Below are 22,134 nucleotides of genomic sequence, written 5' to 3'. Positions count from 1 at the left end.
CGTCACTGCACTGTACTTCCACCGCAGACTTTCTGATCGACCCACGCCATAAACGAGGCATCAATAATCGTGGAACGGCGCAACAATATATCAACATCACCCACCACTCGCCATCAGGGACTGAAATATTCGATTTATGCGCGCTTGAACTATTATGAGGATACGTTGGCAGAGAGCAGGTAATATCATTTCAAGGTATGGAATGATATATAAAATTAACCAGCGTGCGTGCTTCGTAAAGTAGCCATGGGGCCCGGGTGGCTATGGTAATGTGGAATAGGGTTGGACTTCGAACTGAACTAGCGAAGGGTAAGATCTTCTAGGTCGAATTACGAAGACTGATTGAAACGTCAGGAAAGCTAGTTCTATCAATGGCATCGGAGGTTTGACAGTTTTGCGTTGCATAGTCAGCAAATGACGGTCATCCACATACATGCGTTTCTTTTGAGTCTCACCATCATCTTCATGGCACACAGGCGCGCGACCCGTATGAGAACTACGGTGACACCACCAGCGCCATGTTCATGAGGAGCCGCACCGGACCATCTCGTGCACCACTGTTTCACGATCACAATATTATTGCGATCCTGGACTTTTTGATTTCAATAAGCTCGAAGGAGTGGATAACAATGAGATGTTTCGTCGAATTAGACGTTCCTGAAGTGCGACAAGTTAACGCAGGGATCAGGGTACAACTGCTGTGACTGTGCAGATGATGACTAGGTATGAAGAACAAACTCCTAAAAGATAGAAAATGGCGTGGAGGGTAGCCGTGCTATGGTGAAGAACTAATTAGTGGTGGTCCAGACAGAACATCATGACAAAGATTCTTCACCCTTGTCGACCTCGTGGCTCAGCAACCGAGATGAAAGTCCTACTTTCCTGAACTTTAACCACATGTATCACTGTCATTATACTTCGCCACCGGTGACCCAGCTTCTCGTGACGCAAACATCGATCATAGCAGTGCCGAAGCGGGACGATCAGAATTCGACCTGACATTCTGCTTGTGGCATTCAAGCATTGAAACGCTGGTCATCAACATATACCGCGGCCACTTCATAGTTCTTCATCTAGCGCGTCTGTAGCTGTCCGTGGCGAGCGGTGCACCTTTGAGTCATGAAGGTTCATTTTGCAAGTTGCAGTGATACTCCACCTGGCACCGACCGTAAGTGAAAAACAAATTTGGTTCAGATTATGTAATTTCAACTACTTACGGTACTAATACTACGCCGCTGGCACCAGCGCCGGCACCTACCCTAGTGCTCAGCGCTAGTCAGTCCGTGTGGCCCTTCACATTAATATCGCCTTCTTGTCAGTAGGCAAGGGGCAAGGCAGGGGCGAGGAATCCGACGATTGCCGGATCCATACTCCAGTCTTCCAGAACCCAGCAAACAGTGAAGCTCTCCTTGTGTCCTGTCTGTAATTACGATCCAGAGCCTCGACTCGGATGATATGAAGTAACTTCGAACGTTAAACGCGGCTGCCAACTCATTTAGCCAGGGATCGCTTGTTTGAGGAAGAACAGCGTGAGTTTTCTGCAGCTTCCATTACATGATAGTATCTCACACGACTCGGTTTTAAGACCAGGTGGCTTCTTATCCGCCTGCAACTTGGCGTGCAAACAGTGCTGCGCCATAGATCAATGCATCCCAGTTGATTCTACAAGCCCACTGTAGCAGTTCCTGAACCTGTTCACGGTCACTAAGTACATCCGCCGATTCAAATCAGCGAAATGCTTTCATTACACAACAGTCCGTCGCAGGACCTCTACTCGTGCTGCACTATCAATATACACACCGGTTTAACTCAGAGGATGACATAGCATCACCCAAGTGTCTTTCATTTCCGTACACTGCAACCTCCTTCCTTGATGATCATTCTCAGACTTGGTCCATCTTGAAATGCATGAACCCGTGCTTGCACGTTGTTTCTTAGAACCATCCAGGTGAAGGAGTCCTTGAGGTAAACAGCCTGCGCGCTTGCAAATCGGACGTTCCTCCACAATGCCAAATGAAAGCGGTCGACAAATTTATGCTGATTGTTGTGATGCTCAACATCATATTACTTTCAATATCATTCTCATTTCAAGTTCACCGGTTCACTGATGAGATTTATGATGCATAGTAACAATGTCTCACATTTTTGCGCCACTTCTACGGCCCCTGATCTCTCTACATGTCCACACACACGAGCCTGCGACATTCCAACTTGCCATACATTCTATACCTTTAAAGAGGGGAGCGGAATAAATAGAATTATGCTCTCAACTTAAGTTACCATGGCCCTCCTACCCTTCACCTCCGCTTCTATCCTCTTACTGTTATGCATTCCATTTGTTTGTGCATTACCTCCTCTCAATTGTACTAGTACCTCTACACTCGATGTCACCGGCTCACCATCTAGCAGCCACACTAGGACCTTGTGGGACATCATTTGGAGCTGCATTGCAACTCTATTCGCATGCACATGGACCGCAATTCATCCAAACATCCCGGGTATGGATGAGGGAAGAATGACTATCTTCTTTCGTCGCCTATTCATCATGGTTCTGGCACTCATTGCCCCAGAACTCATGGTCACCTGGGCCACAATACAGTTTCTAAGTGCCCTTGACACTTTTAAGGAGTTCAATGTGAAATTTTACCCGGCCTGCGGCGACGATCCAGATATAGGGAGGAGCACAGCTACATTACTGGACGAATTTACAGAATCAGATGGAAAAAGCAGTTCACATTCAAGCGCTCCCCATGGTGCAGGTCGCAATCCCAGAGGTCGGTTGCTTGCTCAGTCTTTGACTGCGGTAACTAACTTTGTTCAATGGATGTCTCAGAGTGGACAACGGTGCATGGGTTTTTCGCATGGATGGGTGGATTCACGCTTTACTGCGATAACAAGCCACGAGTTGCTCTTACTCCCAAGGAACTCGTAGACCTCATTAAAGAGGAATACGTGGATATCCCTGACATCGTGGAGGCAGACATAGAAGGTCGAAGTAAGGGCGACGCACTATCCAAGGGAGTCGCCATTCTGCAGCTGGGGTGGTTCATCCTGCAGCTTGTCGCCCGTTACATCCAGCACCTTCCCGTAACCCTTCTCGAAATCGACACCCTGGCTGTAGTCTGTCTGTCCTGCATCGCCTGTTGCCTGTGGTGGAAGAAGCCTAAGGATGTACGACGCCCTTATCCTATCCATTGGAACAAAAATAAAGCCGAGGCGCTTCAGGATCGGTCATTCACCTATGAGTACGTGGTCAATATTCTCCCCTGAGATCATTCTTATTCACCCACATTCTAGAAAAGTAAATTCAGAATTCTCCTTGGATAGCTGGCATCATTATCTCCTCGTTCTCATTTATCCCTTGAGGGGTCTTATGGGCACTGCTGTGGCCATTTCTCCCTATGCTGTCCGAGCACGTCGGATTCCGTCTTTAGGTGGCTATAATAATGATGATTGTCATGATCCTAATCATGTCATTACACTTTTCCTTGGATGCTTCTGTGCCGTTATATATGGAGGACTGCATTGCCTGGGCTGGCATTATTTATTTCAGTGGCACACAGATCAGGTGCTATGGCGCGTGGCTTCCATTGTGATGGTGTCCGCATCGGTACCTCTTCTTCTGACATTTGGCGGAGCCATATTGTTCAGTGCCCGCCATGACAGTTGGGCTGTGAGATTTGCTGTAGTTACCACCGCTTTCATATATATCGCTGCACGCGTTACACTAATTGTACTTCTAGTGTCAAGCTTGCGATCGCTACCCCCTGGCGTTTACGATACAGTGGCGTGGACCACATTCGTTCCACATATTTAGTTTCCTCTTACTTACATCACGATCATGATTATTCTCTTGCTAGAAGCATACTTTGGATCTCTCATTTCTTCACTGTTTCCGCGTTGTCTGACCAATAGAGCTTGGAAACCAGATTATTTATTAATATCGTTCAAGTTCCTCAGCCTGATTATTGGTCGAACATTTTGATATTACGAGAATTATGAATAGCTTACATTTTGCTACAATGAAGTGAATACCTAGAAATATGAGGTTCTGAGGCATAACTTTCCACTGTGATATTTGAGTAGTCAAGACTTAAAAGAACACCACGGACTCGGATGTTCACGCAAATCAATGTCGCGATGGTCGCAGTACTACAAGGTGGCTTCAGAAGATAGCTCGTGACCTACGTTCATATGTCATACCTTGTCATTGAGCCATTCTGAATTGTCCAGAACGTCAGGGCGTCGATGATACGGATAGTGCTATGAGACGAATAAATGTCAGCTGTACAGTGGGAAAGCTCATATGATAACCTACTCTGTAAAGTTCTGCGAAAGAAGTAGCACATAAAAGTTGTGATCATGATATCCACGAGTGTCGAAAGTGAGAGTCCCATCGTGAATATCCAAGAAAATCCTATCTGTTTTAACACTACGAAGCTGCACACCACAGATGAGAAATCACGTTGAAAGAATGCACTGTATGATTGCAATCTGAGCCTGCAGAAAACGAGTTTCAGTGGCTATCAATTATGTTTCAAACATTGCTCACATTTCACTCATTGTGACTGAAAAAGTTTAAAGAATGTGCGTTATCGCAAGAACCACAAGTGTGAATGTTTGATAACTCACTGCTAGTCATGACTGAAGTGAAAACATCAAAATGAGTTTACATTATTGCACCACTTACTAAAGTGTACCTACCTAAACGAACGAGAGAGAGCACAACCTGAAAGAACATCACGTTGAGTACATAGCAGACTTTTGAATGCAAAACATACAATTGGAATCACTACAGTGAACTTCTTATTTTGCACTACCCACCGACATCAGTGTGTGAAAATAAAGGAAGAGAAGCATGAACGTCTATAGATTCGGTACGCAAACTGAAGTGGGTGAGTCAAAATTATATTGTCCTTGTATGATATAGCCAACCTTTGGACGATGAAGGTGATCATAGCCTGATGGATATTCCAGTAGTAAGCATTGTGCAGTTCCATACGAGTGAAAACGCACAGTAAGCTCAATCGCAGGCTGTACGAGGATGCATCAACGACAGTCCAACATATCCAAAACGCGATTCCTCACACCAATACTCCTGATGGTGCATTAATTTTCCGACTGATTGTGAATGATGGTATCACATATACCAAGGGATTGTGTCAAGGGTATCCAAGCCACTATCACTCGCAATGATGGAATCCCAGACGGCGCTTGCCACAAGTGCGGAATGGCATAAATCAAACAGCCTGACTTCCGCTGGCATTCGTCTCACATACAACAGCACACTCGAACGTACCATATTACAATGACCTGCGTAAGATGATCAAAACATGCAAACTTGAAAGACAAAGTTCTGTACCAATGACTTAGTACGCCAACTCTCGTGAAAATACACCCGACAGTACACGATGAATTGCATGTTAACGCAACCCGACAAGCTGTGAGGAGTTACATCAGATAGTTATCATATTTTTGCATCACGGATCACGCGCCCGAAGCCCAGCATATCACCGATGAGCAATGCTCCATGGTCCAGAGCAATTGACATTGCAAAGATAACGACTCGGAGCGGAGTAGTGGGAGAACGAAAAGACGCCTGGAAAGCCAAACCCTGCAATATAGCTTATAAGTAGCTCAAGGCGGTAAGGAGGTGTTACATGCCATATCACACACAGGACAGGCTCTCGTCTTGCTCCGTTCTCGAGGAATGGACCCTACTTCGATTGTCAAATTCTTGCATAGGAAAAATTCGCGAAGGGAGGACTCCCTTAATGCCATTGGATATATATTTGCACACTGTAACTCTATCACCATGTGATCTGAACCGACGAGAAGATCCCATCTGTTGAGAGCCGATGTGTCCGAGGGAAGTAAGGCCGAGAGAGAGAGAGCCGAGAAAGAAAAGGACGATACGGCCAAAGAATAGAGCACATCGAGTGCGAGCGTCTCCAAACGGAGAATGTCGACGACGTGTCAACGTCGGCAATCTTTTCATTCTTTAAGTATATATTTTTCATCAAAGCTATTGCTGGCAGACTCACCGTATAAGAGGACACTGTTTTTCGTCGAAACGTCTCAGATTCAAAACGAATACTGAGACGTAAGTACAAGTCCCACTGTAACGTTCGAGCGCAAGCGCTGACGTACATCTAGTTGTACCTTTGTTCTAGGTACAAACAATTGTTAATAGAGATTCGAAACGAATACTGAGACTCGTACCTTTGTTCTAGCGTGTCGTAAAACCTCCCGCATGTATCGTTCCTCCACAGGTTATGAGCCCTGACTCCTCCATGGACTCGTCGACTCCCAGCACCAATTCAAACCTTTTTAACATCCCGAAGCTCGCCGAAGACGGCTCGAACTGGATAACCTACAAGGAAAGGACGTTAACGGCTATAGGTGCACGAGGACTTACGAGATATACCGATGGACGAGCTAAAGAGCCTACGCCTTTCGTAAAGAGCTCTACGGGGCCGTTATGAAGCCGGATGGTACAACACCTACGCAGAAAGAAATCAATGAGCTCGACGCAAAGACTGATGAGTATCAACAAAAGAACTCACTCGTAAAACAGCAAATATTTTGCACGATCACAGATCGGCTGCTGTTACGCGTCCAAAAGTTAGCATCCGCGTCCGAAATCTGGAAGGAAATATGCCACATACATGAAGGCAAAACCGAACTCGTCCAGATAGATCTGAGACGGAGGCTCCAGGAGACGAGGTGCGAAGAAGGTGGTGACGTCAAGGCTCATTTTTCAGAGCTTTTGTGCCTGAGGGAGTCGTTAGCTGGAATGGGGGTAGCCGTCGTCGATACGGACTTTCATGCCATCATCCTAGGGTCCTTACCTGAATCCTACCGGCCGCTACTGTCGTCGATGAACGCAGCGGCCAAGATAACAAAAACTCCCCTCTCGCCCTACGAACTTATCACCATCATCACAGAGGAATACGAGCACCGGTTACTCACCGAACGACGTCCCAACAAACGCGGGACCAACAGTGCGCTCTCCGCGAGAACAAACACAGGGAGGAGCACGAGCTCGCAGAGCTCGGCTCCAAAATCCAACCCCGACGCAGTCTGTACGAACTGCAATCGTAAGGGCCACTGGAAGAGTGACTGTTGGCGAAAAGGTGGAGGAAAAGAAGGTCAGGGGCCGAATCAACGGCAGAGACAAGGAGGACGCACCCAAAAACAAAGTGCCAATGTAGCCAAAGAGCTGGAGCCAAAGGACAACTACGCTTTTGCTACGTCAGACCTTGCAGTCATAGCAAAATCGATGGATGTACCTCCAGAGCGCCGAGGAGCAATAGTAGACTCCAGCGCGACCTCTCATTTCTGCCCGGATAGGGCAAAATTCGTATCCTTCGTCGAGATCGCCCCACAGAAGATATACACTGCGAATGGAGCTACTGTCAATGCGACAGGACGAGGAGACGTGAGGATGGACTTACCGTTGGGCTCGAAACGAACGACTGTGACGCTAAAAGACGTCCTATATGCCCCCTCCATGGCATTTACCCTTATCTCCACCAATAGGATCGCCTCCGCTGGTTTGGCCGTGCTGTTCGAAGGAGGAATGTGCAGGATACTGTCTGCTCCCCCCGAACGAAGGACGATCGCAGAAATACCCCAAGTCCAGGGACTTTACGCTGTAACGTCCGACCGTAAGCATCGTGCCAACATCGCCAGGACAAAGCTTACCATCAATGATGTCCATCGTGCCCTAGGGCATGTATCACATGCGGCCCTTCTTGACGCAGTCAAGAAGGGCCTAATCCTGGGCATAGACATAGATCCGGCGCCCGCCATCCAGTTCTGTGAAGTCTGCGTGAAAGCTAAGTCAGCTCAGCAGTCCTTCCCAAGAGAAACAAAGATGCGCGCACTTACATACGGAGAACTAGTCCATATGGACCTCTGGGGACCGGCGCAGACGACGAGTTTGGGAGGCTGTAAATATTATGTCAGTTTCACGGACGACTTTAGCCGGCAGACGCGACTCGAGTTCCTCAAACAAAAGAGTGACGCACTTACTGCGTTCAAGTCCTATGAGGCATGGGTGGCCCGTCAATCACCAGGTGTGCGCGTGCGCAAAATCCGTTCGGACAGAGGAGGAGAGTATCTGAGCGCCGAGTTCGATCAATACTTGCGTCAGCAAGGTATAGAGCGGCAGCTAACAGTGCACGACTCACCCCAACAGAATGGTGTCGCCGAACGACTCAACCGGACACTCGTCGAGCATGCGAGAGCAATGCTCCTAGGCAGAGATATGCCAAAGTACCTGTGGGCCGAGGCCGTTAGTTACGCCACTTGGCTCAAGAATCGCCTACCTTCAAGGGCGATCCCAGGCAGCACGCCCTACGAGTTGGTGCGCAAGTCCAAGCCGGACTTGTCGCAGGCCCATGAATTTGGGGCCAGGGTCTTCGTCCATATGCTGGAGGCTGGTAAGCTGGAGGCGAGGGCGGAGGAGGCAGTTTTTGTGGGGGTAGATGCTGAAAGTAAAGGATACCGGGTGTATTGGCCTGGCAGATGGCATGTCTCGGTGGAGAGGAATGTGACCTTCACGCCGATCCTGGCAGCCGATGGTATGCCGGACGAGGGGGAGTCTGCTGTAGTCAACGAACATAACAGCGGCAACGGTAATAATAACTCACCTAGTAGCGTCCAGCCCATCACCATGCCACAGCAACCTCAACCATCTACTCCTAAGCAACCCCAACCATCTACTCCTCAGCAACCTCAACCATCTACTCCTCAGCAACCTCAACCATCTACTCCTGAAGCGAGGTTGACGAGGGTAAGACCACCCCCAGGGTACTATGCGGCGCTGAATGAGGGCCAAACGGCAGCCCTAACCATGGAAAGCCTGTTGGAAGCGTCAGAACTCGACCTCTTGGATGAAGAGGCGCATATTCACCTAGCATTGGCCGCCGTCCAACCAGAACCGACCCTCCAACAAGCCTTGAAGGGCCCAGACGCTGCAGAGTGGCAAGAAGCCATCAATTACGAAGTCAGTCAACTCGAGAAGCTAGGTACGTGGGAAATCGTAGACGCACCTCGAGGCGTAAACCTTATCCCATGCCATTACGTCCTGGCCACGAAGCGCGGGCCGGACGGCAAGAAGCTGAAGCTTCGCGCGCGCCTAGTTGCAAATGGGCAGCGCCAGAAGTACGGGGTCGATTTCTTCGAAACCTTCGCCCCCACGGCCAATATGAGCACAATACGTGCAGTCCTAACGATTGCTGCTCAGCGCGACTGGGAAATACACCAAGTCGATATTAAAAGTGCGTACCTTTATGCGAGTCTGCAGGAGGACATATATATGCGAGCGCCCCCTGGATACTTGAAGGATGGTCAGGAAGGGAAGGTACTGAAGCTGAAAAGAAGCTTACCTGGACTCAAACAAGCAGGATATGAGTGGGCGCAGGAGCTAGCTGGAGCCTTCAATGAAATGGGCTTCAGCAGGTCAAAAGTAGATCAAGCCGTTTTCTACAAACGCACCTCGCGCGAACACGTCGTCATCACCATCTCTGTCGACGACATGGCTGTCACCGCCAACCATATATCCCATATCCATCGGTTTAAGTCCGAGCTGCGCGCGCACTTCGAGATTAGCGACCTAGGGGAGTTGAGCTGGTTATTGGGGCTGAAGGTGACGAGGGACCACGTAGCACGCACCTTGACGCTTTCACAAAAGGCATACATCGAGATGATCCTCGAAAGGTTCCACCTGGAGGATGCGAAGGTCCTGCACACGCCCATGGAATCAGGTACTGTCCTTTCCATAGATCAGTCCCCTGCAACACATGCCGAACTCCAAGCTATGCGAGACGTACCGTATCAACGCGCGATCGGTTCGTTAATGTACACAGCTACGAGTACCCGGCCGGATATCGCTTTTGCGGTGGCAACACTGTTGCAATTTATGAGGAATCCGGGGAGACCCCATTGGGAGGCCACCAAACGCGCCCTGCGGTACCTGAAAGGCACCACAGATTATGAGCTGACGTTGGGATCCAGCGAGGGAGGAATCGAGGCGTTCGTCGATGCCGATTGGGCATCGCAGCCACATAGGCACTCCATGAGCGGGTACATCGTACTGCTCCATGGAGGCCCCGTTTCGTGGAGCGGGCGCAAACAGCCTATCATAGCCCTGTCAATGGCTGAAGCTGAGTACATAGCGTTGACCAGCGTGGCAAGGGAAGTACTTTACCTGCAACTCCTCATCCGCGAGCTCTACGACGTCCAAGACCTCCCCACACCCGTCTTCTGCGACAACCAAGCTGCTATAGCGTTAGTCTCAACGGGAAAATTCCAATCGCGCACCAAGCACATAGACCTGCGATACCACTTTGTACGTGGCCACGTGAAGGATGGTACCTTCAAGATAATCTACTGCCCCAGTGACGACAACGTCGCGGACGCGTTCACGAAGCCATTGGCACGTCCCTGACTCCAGAGGTTGAGGACATTGATGCATTTGGATAACGCTCGAGGGGGAGTGTTGAGAGCCGATGTGTCCGAGGGAAGTAAGGCCGAGAGAGAGAGAGCCGAGAAAGAAAAGGACGATACGGCCAAAGAATAGAGCACATCGAGTGCGAGCGTCTCCAAACGGAGAATGTCGACGACGTGTCAACGTCGGCAATCTTTTCATTCTTTAAGTATATATTTTTCATCAAAGCTATTGCTGGCAGACTCACCGTATAAGAGGACACTGTTTTTCGTCGAAACGTCTCAGATTCGAAATGAATACTGAGACGTAAGTACAAGTCCCACTGTAACGTTCGAGCGCAAGCGCTGACGTACATCTAGTTGTACCTTTGTTCTAGGTACAAACAATTGTTAATAGAGATTCGAAACGAATACTGAGACTCGTACCTTTGTTCTAGCGTGTCGTAAAACCTCCCGCGTGTATTGTTCCTCCACACCATCATGATATTTTGAACACCATGACCGTGAGTCCAGGTCCTCTGAGTCGTGTCTGATCGAGTTCTTAGAAAACTAGTAATGTACATTATGTCGTTTCCCGCAATAAAACGACACTCCAGTTCCTCCGGGCTATGAGACTGGGTCAGCCACTGTGTCGCAGTTCGTCACGATATTTTACGTACGTGCTGCATTGGGTGAGAAGCAGGAGAACACTGGAGAATTTCAGAAGTGAGCCAAAGGTGTTTAGCCTATGTAGTCAAGTTTCCGAGAACGGCAGCAAATTCATAACTTACCACCACCTGATTTACTTGCGATAGTGGATTGCAAAACAAGGGTTGAACAGAAACTGATACACTCAGCTCCCATGGGCGGACAGTTAATCCCGTCATGCTGTGTACTTTCACAGCATTCGCAACAAATCAGATCCCGGACTCTACTCAATATGTCCACTTCAGCTTATCTTTGGGCGTCGCTCAGACGCTCGTGAATAAGAGAAATATTTGGAACAAACAGATTCGCAAATTCAAGATTATGAATATGTGGATGAAAGCGCATGCCGGTGTAGAGACTCGTGCATCTCATAGTGTGATATGGCGCTTTACACTAGGGAGTATACAGCACCAACTCGCAGCATCACTCTGTGTACCATCCACAGTGATTCCTATATGACGCGCAGCTTTCCCGCGCAACGCGCGCCATGCGCGCACCATTCCCGCGCTTCACGATGTATACGCGCGCGCGCGTTCCCGCGCTTGCGCGCCCTATAGCGCCAGCCATCCAGATGCATCCATCCACTGTCCACCAAGCTCCCTAGTGCATATATTTCCATTTCCTTTATTAGCATAGTTCCACCTTTATTTTTATCATAGTTTCTCACTCATATATATTTTTACATACCTACTCGGTAGCGCTTCGGCTCCACATGAGCGCGCTTAGGCGCGCTATATAAGCGCCAGCAGTACATACTATTATTTACCTTACTGAACTTTCACCTCCCATTTACCTAGTACCTACTACCTAGAAAGTCGCAATAGAACTCTATTCCTTTACATCTCGCACTCTTCTCTTATATTGCATTATATTATCACTTAAGCTTAGTCTCTCTACCATTTCTGCACGCGCGCGCGCGCTTTCCCGCGCTTCGCGCTAATACGCGCGCGCGTTCCCGCACCTTCGTACCTTGCGCGCACCTGCGCTTTCTCGCGCTTCGCTTTGGCGCGTACCTCTAGATCTTTGCTGCACTTGCTTCCCCTTAAGGGTCGAACGCGCTTGCCACCTCAAGCATAGCAGACTAGGCAACACTCGACCTACGACATTTTTAGATACAGTTAGGAGCATCTCATTGTTCCTAGCGGTATTGTTGTTTCTACAACTGGAGCCCACCGCGAGGGGAGCAGTCAGCAAGATCTAGTTTTGCGCATCTTAACACATACAGGTCAATCTCTTTGCATTTTCACAAGCTAACCAGTTTCTAGTCACGCATTCTCGCGCCTTGCGCGCGCGCTTTCCCACCCCTGTGCGCCTTGCGAGCGCACCTTTGCACTTAGCGCAATTCGCACATATAAGGTCAATCTCTTTGCAAATTCAGAAGCTAACCATTGTATAGTCACACACTCTCGCGCCTTGCGCGCACACAATAGTTCCCACGCCTCTGCGCCTCACGCGCGCGCCTGCGCCTTTTCACGCCTCAATGCCTTATAGAATGCCCATCCGCGGCACCGCAAATGCGCCCAAGTTCAACAGCACTACAGACAACCTCGCTGAATTCATTGACACACATGAGCAGCTCGCTGATGAAGCAGGACTCCAAGGACTTGACCGCATCAAAGGTATTATCCGCTACCTTGAGCGCGACGATCGAGAACTATGGGGCGGAATGCCTGAGGTGCAAGTAAGCGATTACGACGCCTTCTTAGATGAGGTAAAGGTAATGTATCCTGGATGGGATGGTAAAAGACGCTATGCGCTCGCGGACTTGCGCGCCATCGCGCGCGATTACACTAACAAACCAATGCCCTCTTGCACAGAACTCAGCAATTACCTGCGCGCATTCAGGAAGATTATGCAGCCACTCATGGATGAAGACCGTATTGGAAAGGCCGAACGCGACCGCTTATTCATGGAAGGAATCCCTAGCGATGCTCAGGCGCAAATCCGCTTACGCCTTATGATCAAGTTCCCCGACCACCATCCATACGACCCATACCCATTCATGGACGTCTTTGCAGCTGCGCAGTTCCTACTACCTGCGCGCGCTTTTCCCGCGCCAAGCGCACCAGTAAGCGCACCAGTTAGCATGCCTGTGGTAGCGCCAAGCACACCAGTGCAAAGCCGCGCAACACAGGATACGACCATTAGCGCTAATGCGACAGATGGACTCTTCTATTGCGCACCCTCGGAAGTTGCACTTAACAAAAGGCCACCAGTTCCAATTCTCGCGCCTCGCACGCGCGCCTTTCCCGCGCCTTCGCACGATTTACGCGCACCTCAACCATCAACTGCGCCAGCATGCAAAGCTATACCAGAACGCACCGCTTTAGATCACGAACTCACGCGCGCGCTCGCGAAGCGCAACCAGAAGCGCACCGCAGGCGCCTCTTCACCTTCACCATCAGCATCATCTCCTTCGCAATCTCCATCATCACCAATCGCATCGCTAGTCAGGGATGACTCTAAACATCTATTGCACACTAACGCGCCAGTTGAAACATGCGTGCCTATCGCTATCGCATCGCGCGCGCCTATCGCCATCACCTCGCCAGAAGTCAGGGATGACTCTAAACATCCATTGCACACTAATGCACCGCTAGAAACACGCTCGCCCCTCGCTATCGCATCGCTTAAGGAAGAAACCTCGCCAATCGCACCATCACCATCACTGCTCGCATCATTAGAGGTCAGGGATGACCCTAAACATCTATTGCACCTTAGCGCGCCTATAGAGGAGCCTCCTACCGCATCAGAGGCTCAAGTTGCATCTTGCATCAACCAGAGTTTGCCTCTGGTAACTCCAATTGTCACTAACGATTGCGCGCATGTCGCGCTTTTTGCTTCCAGTGACTATCGCGCACCGGTAAAACATCCGTGCATCACGCTGCACAACCACCAAGCAGAGCATGTCTCAGGCGACCCTGGCGCAACTCAGGCGCACCATATTGCGCCTGAGGACGCGCAATGCGCGCGCCTAGAGGCATTGTATATTTTTCCTCATCTTGTTTCGCGTTTTCTGTCTCTTTCATGTTTAAAGCTCTTAAGGAGCTATATGATGCTTCCAATCACTGTAACTTCATCTTTGCACCACCCCTTATTCATGCGCCATGATCACGCGCATCGCGCAATATGCGCGCGCGTTCCCGCGCCTCGCGCACTCATAATTTTAGCAGAGTTTTCACGCTACCGCATTTCTATCGCTTCTCCCCTTCTAAACCGCATTTCTATCATTCAACACAAAGTATATTTCAATCAGCCATCCAGGCGCGACTTAGGCGCGCGCCTGACACATACATATGCGCCTAACTCCCCTATCATCATCTTTAACTTTGCACTTCCCACATTTATTCACATTCTGCGCGCTTTTGCTCACCATGTCAATTTCATTCCTGCGCGCCTTGATGCGCACTATTCTCCTTCACCTATGCGCCTATTGCGCCTTGATATACCACCCTTACAGCCCATTGGCGCAACATTTGCGCCTAATTCTTCACTATACATGTCTCTCGCTAATGCATTTGCAGAGAAATGGCCGTTCCTCACGTGTTCGGCCAATATAATTAAATTCGCACGAAATCGCACCAAGGCGCGCACATCGCGCACATCCTATCAGCTTGTAGGGCGCCCCTACACCCCTTGCAGCGCCTCCCATTGGCGCGCCTTCAACCTGCAGCGCGTTGTGCAGGAATTCATTCTGCCAGTTACAAGCCCCCCCCAAGCGCGCCAGCCTCGCTCATTCCAACCCTACCTTGGGTAAAGCGTCAGCTCGCAAGAGACGCGAAGTGCGCTAGTCACGCGCACTCGCACGCGCTCAAGGAGGAGGATCAAGCGCCTCAGCCGCGCATGAAAGAACAACATATAGCATCGCTGTTTCATAGGATACCATTCGTTTTACCCTGGGTTTCATCCAGCGCTCTTTCATTTTATTTTCCCTCATTATAACGCCATCCAAAGAACTAATAACTCGCTGATATATATGCATATAGGAATCACTTAGAAGAACATAGAAGAAAAACAATCATAGAACGTGCCCGCCTAGCTCAATAGTATATTTTCTCTTCGCATGCATGACGCGGCACCATGCTCCTTTTTACCTTAGAATGCGCACATATGCGCGCAGTCTTCCCACGCTCACGCGCACATACGCGCGCAATATTCACGCGCCCATACGCCTCATGCGCGCACACATGCGCGCTTCCTGCGCCTCGCTCATAGGAAGGTGTAGATGTCGACAGCCGCACGAAGAAGACAAGTCGGATAGGACATCCGCAAAGTTTACCATTTTTTCCTTCGCATTTTCACATATAGTTTTACTCACACTGTTCAAACCTTACCACCTAATATTTAGCGCGCCTAGTAGGACTTGGTTTGGACTTGGATTGGATCGCTCTTGGACCGCACCACTTCGCATCATATGCACAATACAACACACGCGACACTCACGCGCTTTCTTGCGCCTTGTGCGCGCGCGCTTTCCCGCGCTTCACGCTGTACATGCGCGTCTCGCTCATGCTTCGCATGCCACATCCATATCACCCTTGCATCATCACCCCACACCCATGGCGCACTATTCACACCAGAGTCACCCTCGCAACCCACCATGCTATGCTTCATTCCCGCGCCTTCACGCATAGCGCGCGCACATTCTCGCGCCTCGCGCGTACCATGCGCGCAACTTCCTGCGCTTCACGCACATCCACGCGATAATTCCTATGCTCGCGCATTCATCACCCAACAACCCAAGCATCATACAGGCATCGCACTCGCATACTATCACGCAAAATCCTCACCACACGCGCGCTGAGTGGGGACACTCAGAATTCAAAGTCCCTGGGAGATGTAGAGACTCGTGCATCTCATAGTGTGATATGGCGCTTTACACTAGGGAGTATACAGCACCAACTCGCAGCATCACTCTGTGTACCATCCACAGTGATTCCTATATGACGCGCAGCTTTCCCGCGCAACGCGCGCCATGCGCGCACCATTCCCGCGCTTCACGATGTATACGCGCGCGCGCGTTCCCGCGCTTGCGCGCCCTATAGCGCCAGCCATCCAGATGCATCCATCCACTGTCCACCAAGCTCCCTAGTGCGTATATTTCCATTTCCTTTATTAGCATAGTTCCACCTTTATTTTTATCATGCATTCTCACTCATATATATATTTACATACCTACTCGGTAGCGCTTCGGCTCCGCTTGACCGCGCTTAGGCGCGCTATATAAGCGCCAGCAGTACATACTACACGGAACCTACTTTTCCTACTTTTCACTTACTAGTTACTACCCACTTACTACTTAGCAGAATATAGTAGAAAGCTATTCCTTTACATTTTGCACTCTTATATCTCTTATCTTGCTTTATATCACTACTTAAGCTTAGTTTCTCATTTCCGCATACGCGCGCGCACTTTCCCGCGCTTCGCGCTAATACGCGCGCGCGTTCCCGCGCCTTTGTACCTTGCGCGCTCCTGCGCTTTCTCGCGCTTCGCTTAAGCGCACACTTCTAGATCCTTGCTGCACTCACTTCCCCTATAGGGTCGAACGCACTTGCTTCTCAAGTAACGCAGACTAGGCAGCGTGCGACCTTACAACTTTTACAGATACAGTCAGGAGCTTCTTTTGTTCCTCATTGTATTGTTGTTTCTACACCGGCCTGATCATGGATCTGGCTGGAGAGAGATATGTGACATCAGGGAAAACCTCCCGCGAAGATTTTGTAAAATTTTGTAAAATTTTCTGACTTTCTGAAAATACATTAAAATATTCCAAGTCCCTCTACGGATGGGTGAAAATTTATGAAAATCCACACGAATACAACAAAATGATTATAATGTGATTAAATACTAGAATATCGCAAATCACAAGATATGAAAATGAGGAAATGAGACAAAACGTGTAACACAAAGTCCCTGTGCTATCAGGAATGCCCTACTCATCCCATCGAAATCGATTCGCGCAAATGCTGCTTTCAACTCGGCGGATGCAAAGTCAACCAACTTCAGATCAAGTAGGGAAGAAAAAATCTGGTAGAACACAGTGAGATAGTGCTTGAACAGTTAGAAAAAGATGCACCACAGTAACCACAGCTGAGACCATGGAATTCGGGATCCGATGTTCATAGTAGCAATAATGGCATCGACTGCTGATAAATTTTTAGAAGTATAGTTATGATCAGAGTATTGCGGTGTATCTTAGCACACATGTCGGAAGATCGGACAGTGGACATGAGTCAAGAGCTCATCCCGATTGGCTCGAGGACTATGAATAACGCAGTCGAGGTTGGCTTCCAACTTCCTGGAAGCATGTCAATAATATTCGTAGTCTCCAATCTGAGCACCATACCGGAAGGCTGCAGTAGGATTGCCACCGAACATAGGGCTAGCAGTGAGGCCCAAGACCATGGGATGTTCGTCCTGCTCAGTCGTCACACTAGAGCCGTGGACCATGGGGAGGCGGGTAGGGAGGAACCAGGAATCAACCACATGACTCACCTGCGCGCCTCAGAATGCAGTGGCCCGGCTCTGGCCTGAGCTGCGGCTCGAGTAGGGAATTTGCGATTCTGACAGTGAGCATGAGCGGGTCGCTGTGAAACCAGGATTCAACTACATGACTCACCCTCAGAATGCAGTTTTGAGCTATGTGTATGCTCCAAATTGAGCCTGTAGCTGGGAGAGATCAGGAAGGCTGGTTGGACTGCCAAAAAGAAGAGAAAGAAAGGAATCCTACATAGACACCTGGTTTGAATGACCACGCACAGATGAATGTGACAACAGAATTCAGACACCCGCTCGGAGCGAGACTTAGCTCTGTGGTGGTGATGCCTCTCACCTAGAGTCCCCAACAGTAACCATAAGGGAGAATGAAAACATAAAGAAAACGACATGACAGGGTGTGCAAGTGGTTGCCGCGGCTCGTGTAAGTTGCAGAGTGAAACATGAATATTTGAATGAGTTCATTGAAATCAACCGTGGGAGCCCTGTGATTAGTAATTAAATCATTGGTGGTTCGATTTTCAATTTCTCAATTTACTTGTTGTCGCTGAGGCTAAGGCCCTTCGAGTGAGCTCTATGTAGCCAGCAGCAGACACCTCCGAATTCTCCCTCCCACCTGTTTAAATATGTCCCCGTTCTGCATTGCGTGAACTCTACATTTTTGATATACTAGTAATTAGTTACATATCTCATGGCAGGTTCAACTAGAGCCCTGTAGATATCTTTTTCAGTGCATTCACTGACTGCGTTATGGATGTGACTATTTATCAACTATTTACAAGCTTTTACAAAAATTTGATGAAAGTTTGCCATAATTCTCGAGAATTGTTGTCACATTTTCAAAATTCCCGTGGGAGGTTTTCCCTGATGGAGGTGTGAGAGTGGGCGGCCAGCTTCACATATTATCGATTAGTTTGAGAGATACGCAGGTCGGGTCCGCAAGAGCGTAAGTAGGCTACGATGCGAGGTGCACCGTGATCCAAGAATAACTGTGATGGTGCGAGAAAAGAAAGGCTTGACGATATATTCGTCTTGAGCAGCTGTGGTTCAAAAAGAAACGCTAATGGCTGCTCGCACAAAGTAGAGATGGACTCACTTAAGCTTTTGAGATGGTGGAAATGAACATGACAGCATTGCCAATTGACCTTTCCTGATAATTTGCCAGCTTCAAGCTTCAAGCTTCAAGGCTAGCGCTTCCAGTTTGTCTTTTGTTCACCACTGAAAACCTCATATTGTGATATGGCCTTACTTAAGCTACAAAGCTGAATCATCATGCCTGCTGTTGAGATTTTATTGGATAGTCTGACAAGGGTGGATCATTAATTACACTAACGAGAAAATCTCTCCTTCTCGGTGAAGTCTTATACTCTCAGAAATACCCTTGTAACACAGGCTCCAAATTTTGTTATTATTATCAAGCGCTACAAAGTCTATCTGCAAGTAAACTCAAACTACAAACGTGAATCATTGTTCTTGCTTGTTGAGATAGTATTGGATAGTCTGACAAGGGTGGATCGCTAATTCCACCAATGAGAAAAGCTACCCTTCTCGTCGAAGTATTATATTCTAAGAAATACCATTGTAAGTTGTAACACAAAGTCCAAATTAAGTATGTTCATTCCCGGCGCCCGCTAGTACCTTCAACTTACAGCTATTTGCAAATGGCCTGTGTAATGTAATGTTCCCCATGCATTAAAATCTATAGTATAGGTTGTCGTCGTCATCGCTGTCATCCTCCCCATCCGAGTCTGACTCTTCAGGCTCATCAACATCCTCAGTACTACTGTTACTATCCTCGCTGACATCACTTTCGTCGTCATCTTCTTCAACATCATCTTCCTCAACATTGCCTTCCTCAACATTGCCTTCCTCCATGTTATTTTCCTCAATGACATCTCCCTCGGCATCTCCATCCTCAATGGCGTCTTCCTTGTCAGATTATTCGTCTCCGCAACTGAAAGCATCATCCCAATATTTCTTGGAATGTTGCTTGATTGCTGAGGAGGTGTACTGGACCTCGTGTCCAACACCAATCCCAGCAAATCACGCAAACATATCTCGATCTGCAAAACTACAAAGCAAGGTGAGTGTAGGCTGTAGCATGATGAGGACCATTTCTCCTTACATATTTACATAAAAGAACTCCCAGTCGTCAGTTTCATGCTGAAGCCTTGCGAGAGAAGGACCGTGTCTGAGGAGAGTATTTGAACGCCCCTCTGAAAACGCTGGAATGAGATGGCAACCACGGATAACGAGTGACGGGTCGAGGAAGCCAAAAGCATTGTCATCAGTCTCAGGGACAAATCCGACTTTAGGTAGGCAAGCTTCTTTAAGGCCCCAGCGATAAGTAGGATCCACCCCGAGCCATCGAACCCAAAGAACTTCTACACTTTGAGACGAACGATTTCGAGCTTGTGATCCAGTATGCAACACCTGTATGCGAAAGGCACGTAATACCTGCGCATACCAGAAAGGGTGTGCATTCTCGCCCTCTTCCCTCGATAGTGTCATGACCATGCAATTATGTCCCGGTCGCATGGAGTCTTGGTCACGCCGAACATCGTAGGTAGTGTAGTTGACTTGAAAACAACATGGTTGCTGGACTCGAGACAGGTTATTGATGAAACGCAGCTCATTCCTCTCGGAATCAGAAAACAGATGCTCATCGCCATCATATTCGAGACCCAGCAAGCGAGATAGAATATGGTTTTTGAGTTTAAGAATGAAGTCCTAATATATATCTGTATCAGTATCTGTCAAATGAGGTGTGCAAGGGACAAACTCTGACTTTGACTGCCGGATCAGATGAATGGTCATGAAGGAATGTTGCAAGGTTGATGACATTGACACATGAATCCGATAGGTGATGATGAAGTTCTGGAAATGTCTCGACAGGTTCCTCCGAGTCCATTTCGAGGTCCTGCCGCTGCCGCCTGATATGTGTGTGCCGCCTTTCATGTTTTGCCAGTTGCTTCGGAACATCCTGTTTGTTGGTCATTCGGTAAAACTTCTTGATAAGGCGATGTGCGACTTCTCCCTGCGTCTAAAATGAGCTATAATTCACGGATATACACAGTTGAAAAATGTGCTGACCAGTTGGGTACTGTATGAATCGGTGGTGCCAAATGCTCGTATCAATTGCACATAGTCACCGAGAGCATGTAACTTATACGTAAATAGGTTGAATGACTTTGGTCGAGGTCCTGTTCGGTCAGCCGCGTTTGGTCTGGACTGAGATTCAAACCCATCATGTTGTCTCCTGTGATGTGCAGACACCTCACTCGGAAGTTCCATAGTGCGAAAGGCTGAGCAAGTAAATTTGCTGAACCTTCGAAGCTGAGTTCCCAGTCGTCGAAGGGACTGGCCAAGCAATTTCAGAGTGTCGTCAGAATGAAGGCGCATCTTTGCAAGGGCATGCTATTCTGCCATGCGAAACAGGAGAACCCTGATGACGTTGTCATGCTCTTCGGGAAAAAGCCCCTCAAAAGCTGGTATTGCACACTGGAATGAATAAATCGGTCAGAATACATCTGAGTTGTGCGTGAGATAATAGAGACTTACCTGCAGCATATCTTCAAAATGTCGAGCTGCTCGCTGTTTCATTGATGAAACATTCTTGGGGAACCGTCGAATGGAACCTTTCCCAAAGGAAGGTATTAACCGAAACCTGGTGTGCGAAGGCATCAAAGATGAGAATCGATCAGAACCAAAAGAACACCGTACCTTTCATTGAGGATGACAATCTTCCGTGGGTCAACTGCAAAGAGTAGCCGCATCAAATGTGTCATTACTGCTTTCAATATTCCGAGTTCAAATTCATGCAGCAAATCAACCACAAGGGTGGGAAAAATATTGAAACCAAATGGTGAGAGGTGATCTACAAAGCTATTCTAGAGAAATGTCAGTTCCACATTGCGAGAGCAAGCATCAAACTTACAACAGTAGGCACCAATGAAAGATCTTTCAGAATACTCTCAACTAAGGCTCCCTTGATGGGAGCACCACGCATATATATCGCATCACGGGCTTTGGCCACTTTATTGGTAACATATGTGCGTAGCTGGTTCATTCTTTGTGAGACGTCACGCAAAAATCCAACACAGTTGAACATTGACTTTGGAGTCAGACAACGAGGGCATGGCCGATTCCCTTTATCACGTATGGTTGCTATAAGGACTCTACAAGTATCAACACCCAGTCAGTGTTGAAAAAGAGACGAGGATGAGAGTAGATGTACTTCTCTGGATAGTCCGCTGAATACGTGAATATCCTAGGGAAAACACGCCAATACACCCCATCATAGCACTTAACCACAATGCCGTTCTCATAAGCATGGACAAACTCATCATCCAGGAGGATACGCCACACTGCATGGAACAGCTCCCGCTTGCAATGTGTAAGTATATTGTCATAGTTCTTCCTCAGTGAAAAGGTGGATATGAAGCTTGTAATTGACTCTGGTAGCTACATGTTAAATGTGGTTTTCGCCCTTAGGTA

At 48.4% G+C, this 22,134-nt stretch overlaps 3 protein-coding genes across 3 annotated transcripts; 1 reads left to right on the top strand and 2 right to left on the bottom strand.

Moving 5' to 3' along the window:
* Nucleotides 1-2,281: 2,281 nt before the first annotated feature.
* Nucleotides 2,282-3,270, top strand: F5891DRAFT_960705 (uncharacterized protein; the record flags this gene model as incomplete). Its single annotated transcript, XM_041375759.1, has 2 exons — nucleotides 2,282-2,635; nucleotides 2,836-3,270. 2 exons carry the CDS (start codon nucleotides 2,282-2,284, stop codon nucleotides 3,268-3,270), a joined length of 789 nt encoding a protein of 262 aa, XP_041220601.1.
* A 742-nt stretch (nucleotides 3,271-4,012) lies between these two features.
* On the bottom strand, nucleotides 4,013-5,440 carry F5891DRAFT_932159 (uncharacterized protein; the record flags this gene model as incomplete). Its single annotated transcript, XM_041373979.1, has 8 exons — nucleotides 4,013-4,069; nucleotides 4,125-4,152; nucleotides 4,204-4,285; nucleotides 4,319-4,440; nucleotides 4,711-4,816; nucleotides 4,865-4,935; nucleotides 5,145-5,270; nucleotides 5,370-5,440. Coding segments are annotated over 8 exons (663 nt in total), but the record flags the coding sequence as incomplete, so codon positions are not given.
* An 11,897-nt stretch (nucleotides 5,441-17,337) lies between these two features.
* F5891DRAFT_1194693 (uncharacterized protein) lies at nucleotides 17,338-17,592 on the bottom strand (the record flags this gene model as incomplete). The annotated part of the gene is made up of 2 exons (XM_041367989.1): nucleotides 17,338-17,440; nucleotides 17,489-17,592. 2 exons carry the CDS (start codon nucleotides 17,590-17,592, stop codon nucleotides 17,338-17,340), a joined length of 207 nt encoding a protein of 68 aa, XP_041220599.1.
* Between the last annotated feature and the right edge of the window lie 4,542 nt (nucleotides 17,593-22,134).

The sequence above is a fragment of the Suillus fuscotomentosus genome (assembly GCF_016647785.1).
Source record: "Suillus fuscotomentosus strain FC203 chromosome Unknown F5891scaffold_72, whole genome shotgun sequence".
In the NCBI taxonomy this organism is placed as follows: domain Eukaryota; kingdom Fungi; phylum Basidiomycota; class Agaricomycetes; order Boletales; family Suillaceae; genus Suillus; species Suillus fuscotomentosus.
Note: the sequence above shows the minus strand (reverse complement) of the source record. Positions and strands in the feature narration are given on the sequence as shown.